Below are 5,691 nucleotides of genomic sequence, written 5' to 3'. Positions count from 1 at the left end.
TATTTTATGAAAAACACTTAGTAATATAAATTTACCAAAAAAATATATTCCTTCCAAAACCTTGGTGTTACGGTGGTTTTTTACTCAGTTTTTGAACGCGCATTGCAGCGTTTTGACGTCTTAGTGTTGGCTATGATTGGACCATACTAATTTGAAATAAGACCACAAATTTATTTGTTGTTAGGTATGTAAGCATCGGCGGCTGCGTCCGCCGTCAATATAATAAAGTAGTGCGTAAACAACCGGCCTTGTCATTACACGCGTCCTCGGACACACTACTGGCGACGAGCTTTACTTATACCCACACGTGACGACGAAAAAAAAAAAAAAATGTTCGGGACGTCTTCTTTAAGTGTTTTGTCGAGTTTTGATCATCAAAATCAAGATTGGAAGACATATAAGAGTAGATTGCAGCAATGGTGCATAGCTAACGGCATCGATGAGCAGTCTGATAAAGCCGGAATCAAGAGAAGAGCAGTACTCCTCAGCGCACTCACAGAGAGTACCTACCAGCTCGCAAGCAACTTAGCGTTACCCGACGATATTGCGACAAAGAGCTATGAAAGCATTTTAGGTATTTTAGATGAACACTTTATTCCAAAGCGGTGCGGATTCGCAGAGCGGTATAATTTTTACGCAGCGATGCAGCAAAATGGTGAAACTCATGGGCAATGGGCCGCACGCTTGCGAGGTTTGGCCGCACACTGCGCTTTCAAAAACCTAGAAGAATCTCTGCTAGATAAATTCGTCATGGGAATGTTGCGAGGACCCGAGCGAGAAAGGCTTTTCGCACAAGAAATCAGAGAGCTGACGTTGAGCAAAGCTGTGGAGCTGGCAGAGAGCGTGCGGTGCGCACGAGAAGGTGCAGCTGCAGCGGTAGTGCCGGAATCATCCGGTCGGGAAGGCGTTTTCAAGATTGCCCAACAAGCAAAAGGGAGCGCGGACCGAACAGCCGAAAAATGCTTAGTATGTGGTTACAAAAATCACAAAACGTCAGAGTGCCGATTTTCTAAATTTAAGTGCAGAATATGTGATCGTAAAGGTCATCTCCGTAGAATGTGCCCCAGGAACAAAGTGAAGCACTTGGAGCAAGGTAACGACGATGACGAGGGCGATGACGGTGAGTTTTTGAAAAATATAAGTTGTCCAAATGGTGAGCCTTTGTACGAGACCGTGTGTTTAGAAGGTCGTAAATTTAGATGCGAAATTGACAGTGGTTCCCCTGTGTCTGTTATATCCGAAAAGACATACAAGCGTTGGTTTTCCGGCGTTCCGTTGTCACCACCAGCGAAAAAATTATTTACGTATGATGGGGGTACCTTGAACATAATAGGGGTACTTAATATGAATGTCGAGTATTTGAAACACTTAGCGTTATTGAGTATCTACGTTGTTCGGGATGGGGGACCTCCCTTACTAGGCCGCGACTTTATGCGTGAATTTAAATTAGAACTCATTTCAACCATTGGTTATTGCAAAAACGTTGATGTTACTACGGTAATGGAACTGACAAAACTATTTCCAAAGTTATTTTCAAACGAACTAGGTTGCTTTAACAAATTCGAGATCAGTTTAACATTAAAAGATAACGCGAAACCGGTTTTTATAAAGTCGCGACCGGTACCTTTTGCATTAAAAGATAGAATTAATGCAGAACTCGAACGGTTGGTTTCCTTGGATATTTTAGAACCAGTAAAGTACTCAGACTATGCCTCACCAATAGTCCCGGTTCTAAAAAATGACGGCAGCGTTCGTATTTGTGCGGATTATTCTTGTACAATCAACAAACAACTACTCGTGGAGAGATATCCTCTACCATCGGTTCAAGAACTGTTTACTAAACTTCATAACGGTGAGGAGTACAGTAAGCTAGACTTGTCTATGGCGTATATGCAATTTAGAATTAATAAAAAATCACAAAAATTAACATGCATTAACACCCCGCGTGGCCTATTTAATTATACTCGGTTAGTGTTCGGTTTGTCGAGCGCGCCAGCTATCTTTCAACGGGCTATGGAATCGTTGGTAGGGGACATGGAGGGCGTGTATTGTTACTTGGACGACCTGGTACTCACTGCTGAAAATAGGGTTCTGCACGAACGAAAATTAAAAGAAGTTTTGTGTCGTCTACAGGATGCGGGCTTGACCCTGCGTAAGGACAAGTGCGCATTTTTCCAAAACGAAGTATCATACTTAGGCTACACCATAGATAAAAACGGGATAAGAAAAAACCCAGACAAAGTAAAAGCAATTTTAGATGCCGCTATTCCAAAAAATTTAAACGAGCTACAATCATTTTTAGGGCTTATAAACTACTATAGGAATTTTGTCCCAAACGCATCGTCTATATTAAGCCCATTACACTTCTTATTACAAAAAGGCGTCAAATGGCATTGGAACTATGAGCAAGACGTGGCTTTCACTTGCGTAAAGAAAATGTTAGCATCGGAACAGGTGTTAGCACATTTTATTACTGATGCAAAAACAATCGTGACTGTAGATGCGTCCCCGGTCGGGTTAGGTGCTATCCTGTCACAGGAGGATCGGAACGGGGTCGAGAGACCGGTGTCGTACGCATCTCGCTCGCTAACGCCTGCAGAAAAAAAATATTCACAAATCCAAAAGGAGGCGACTGCTATAATATTTGGTGTGAAAAAGTTCCACCAATTCCTTTATGGTAGGTCGGAACCTTTTACTTTGCGTACGGACCATAAGCCGCTTACGGTAATTTTCGGAAATAATAGAGGTATACCAGAAGTAACAGCTAATCGATTACAACGTTATGCAATATTCTTAAGCGCATATAACTATAATATAGAATATGTAAACAGCGCATCGAACACAGCTGACTTCTTATCGCGGGCCCTACCCGTAGCAAAACCGGGTTCCGAAGGTGAGGAAGGCGTGCGGGACGAGGTAGCAGCGTACGAGCATATCAGTTTCGCAGTGGAGGGATGCCTGCCAGTCACGAGGCAAGATCTGCAGCGAGAGACGGCGTGCGACCCCATACTAAAGAGCGTAGCTAAGTATGTAGCTAACGGCTGGCCACGTAAGTTATCGATGCTATCAAATCAGAGTCTTAAGCCTTATTACTTATGTCGAAACGATATCGCACTAGAAAATGGTATTCTCATGCGTGGTCACAAAGTAATTATTCCACAAAGTGTACGCGGCAGAATATTGGAAGAACTACACAGCTCGCACTTTGGTATCGTTAAAATGAAGGCAGACGCTCGCAGTAGATTGTGGTTTCCGGGTATAGACGCTGAGCTAGAGAAACTGGCAGGGACGTGCCGGGTGTGCGCACAACTGCGCCCGTCACCACCGCGCGCGGCCCTTGCACCTTGGCCCTATCCTGATGCCGCTTTTCATAGGATTCATTTAGATTTTTTCGGTCCATTAAATAACAAAGTTTACTTAATAATAGTAGATGCACACTCTAAGTGGATAGAATGCTATGACATGAATAGCAATAGCTCCTCTAAAGCCGTAATCGCGAAATTATGCGAATTCATGTCAAGGTTTGGGGTACCTAAAACTATAGTGAGTGACAACGGAACCGCTTTTGCTTCCCAGGAGTTTAGCAATTTTTGTATGTTAAATGACATAACACAATTATTTTCTCCAGTATACCATCCGTCGAGTAATGGACAGGCGGAATCATTTGTTAAAATTGTTAAAAAAGGTATCAAAACTATTTTTTCGTCTGGGTGTAGAACTGATGAAATTCCGATACGATTAGCGAAATTCCTTTTTGATTACCGTAATTCGGTAAATAGTACCACGGGAACGTCTCCGGCTCAGTTGGTTTTTGGTCATCGACTCCGCTCGCGGTTAGACTTGTTAACGGTAAACACATCGCCCTCGCAATCCGAGTTACCCTTGCTAATCAGTAACAAACAGTCCTCACAGGCTAAGAATTATGGTGGCAAAATTACCAGAGACTTAGAGCCGGGGGAACAAGTATGGTTCAAACAATATATTAATAAGTCGAAAAGTTACTGGGCAAAAGGGGTTGTGATAAAAAAGACAGGCAAAGTTATGTACGACATCAGTTTTCCAGATCAAAATAAGATTATTAAAAGGCATAAAAATCAACTATACGTGTTTAAAGGGGAGAGTGGACCTTCAGAAAACTCTCACACATTCAACGTATGGGATATACCAGATCCACGGAACAGCGACTGCGGGAGCGAGGCAACAACAGCTGGATCTAAAGGGGCTTTAGTGGCAGCAACAGGATCAGCTCCACCAGCAGAAGTAGGGTCATCGTCATCATCGCATACCTGCCAGCCAGCAGGAACGACGCAGTCTGTGGAAGCGGAGACTATGGGCAGTGCTGACCAAGATCAAATTACTGCCACTATAAGCCCACAATCAGCAGAGCCCGTAACTCCCACCAGCTGCTCACCTTCCAGTGGAAGAAATAGCCCACAGTTTAGTACGCCACAGCCAATATCACCGACACTAGATAAGCCGGCTCCCGGCCGACCACGCCGGAATAAGCCACCCATTGATTTCAGGAAGTTCTTTTAGGATAAGGGGGACATTTGGGAGGGAGAAATTGTTAGGTATGTAAGCATCGGCGGCTGCGTCCGCCGTCAATATAATAAAGTAGTGCGTAAACAACCGGCCTTGTCATTACACGCGTCCTCGGACACACTATTTGTGGTCTTATTTTTCGGGCCGTTTTTGAAGCGCTAATCGCGAATCTAGTAGTATTATTGATCGAAGATGATGACCGATCTTTGCTCAGTTTTTTTTTTAATAGCGCCATCTTGTTGTGTCTTTAATGCGGTTAGTTGCCCTCAATTAAGAAAAATAGTATTATTATTCGCCAATAGATCTCGGGAACAGTTGATTATTGAAAACACGAATAAAACAACATTTTCTGAAAATAAATCGTAGCTAGATCGATTTATCGCCCCTGAAATCCCCTGTATACTAAATTTTATGAAAATCGTTGGAGCCGTTTCCCAGATTCAGATTATATATATAATAATATATTAATATACAAGCATTGCTCGTTTAAAGGTATAAGATTTTACTGACGTGTTAATGTTGGATTAGGCAGGCGGAAATCAATAGTATCTAGATAGCTAGAGATTACGAACATACCAGATATATTAAATAACACTTTGCAGAAAATAAAAATTAATTCTAATATTCTTTTCGGTCCACCATATGGGAGGACGGGAGGATTATCTACAACGACCTGATGCAGCAATGGACGTCAGTGGGCTATTAAAAAAACAAAGAAAAGTTGTACTATAATAGAAATAATGACAAGCTGTAGGCAGCTGTAGCAAGCTTGTAGGCAGCGGCTTGGCTCTGCTCCTGGCATTGCTGAAGTCCATGGGCGACGGTAACCACTTACCATCAGGTGGGCCGTATGCTCATCTACCTACAAGGGCAATAAAAAAAAGCTGAAGAAATGACAGGACGTTTAACATTTACACCCCCAAATTCTTCACTACGAGTTTTTTTCTGAATTATTCATTCTATTAATTTATGATTAAAAAAAATGCATGAATAGCATGCTATGATAAAAAAATCTAACCTCTGTCATCTTGTGTAAATTGAACTGTAAATAAATAAATAGTTTATTTCCGGCCACGATCCTTGAATCATGTCCCAAGCGATAGCGTTTATTACATTACCATAACAATGCTACTCAAAAGCAATCAGCTG

General features: G+C 42.3%; 1 protein-coding gene across 3 annotated transcripts; it reads left to right on the top strand.

Annotated features, from left to right (window-relative positions):
- Positions 1–4,629, top strand: LOC101741101 (uncharacterized protein K02A2.6). 3 transcript variants are annotated; one of them, XM_062671944.1, is made up of 2 exons: positions 1–1,120; positions 2,832–4,629. In XM_062671944.1, the coding sequence occupies exons 1-2, from the start codon at positions 331–333 to the stop codon at positions 2,873–2,875; spliced, it is 834 nt and encodes a 277-aa protein (XP_062527928.1). In that variant the 5' UTR covers positions 1–330; the 3' UTR covers positions 2,876–4,629. The 3 variants fall into 3 exon arrangements, with proteins under 3 accessions (XP_062527928.1, XP_062527926.1, XP_062527927.1); XM_062671942.1 differs by having other exon boundaries at positions 22–3,515; positions 4,182–4,629; XM_062671943.1 differs by having other exon boundaries at positions 30–1,120.
- The last annotated feature ends 1,062 nt before the right edge of the window (positions 4,630–5,691 follow it).

This window comes from Bombyx mori, chromosome 13 (assembly GCF_030269925.1).
Source record: "Bombyx mori chromosome 13, ASM3026992v2".
NCBI lineage: Eukaryota > Metazoa > Arthropoda > Insecta > Lepidoptera > Bombycidae > Bombyx > Bombyx mori.
This window is presented reverse-complemented; position numbering and strand designations above follow the sequence as displayed.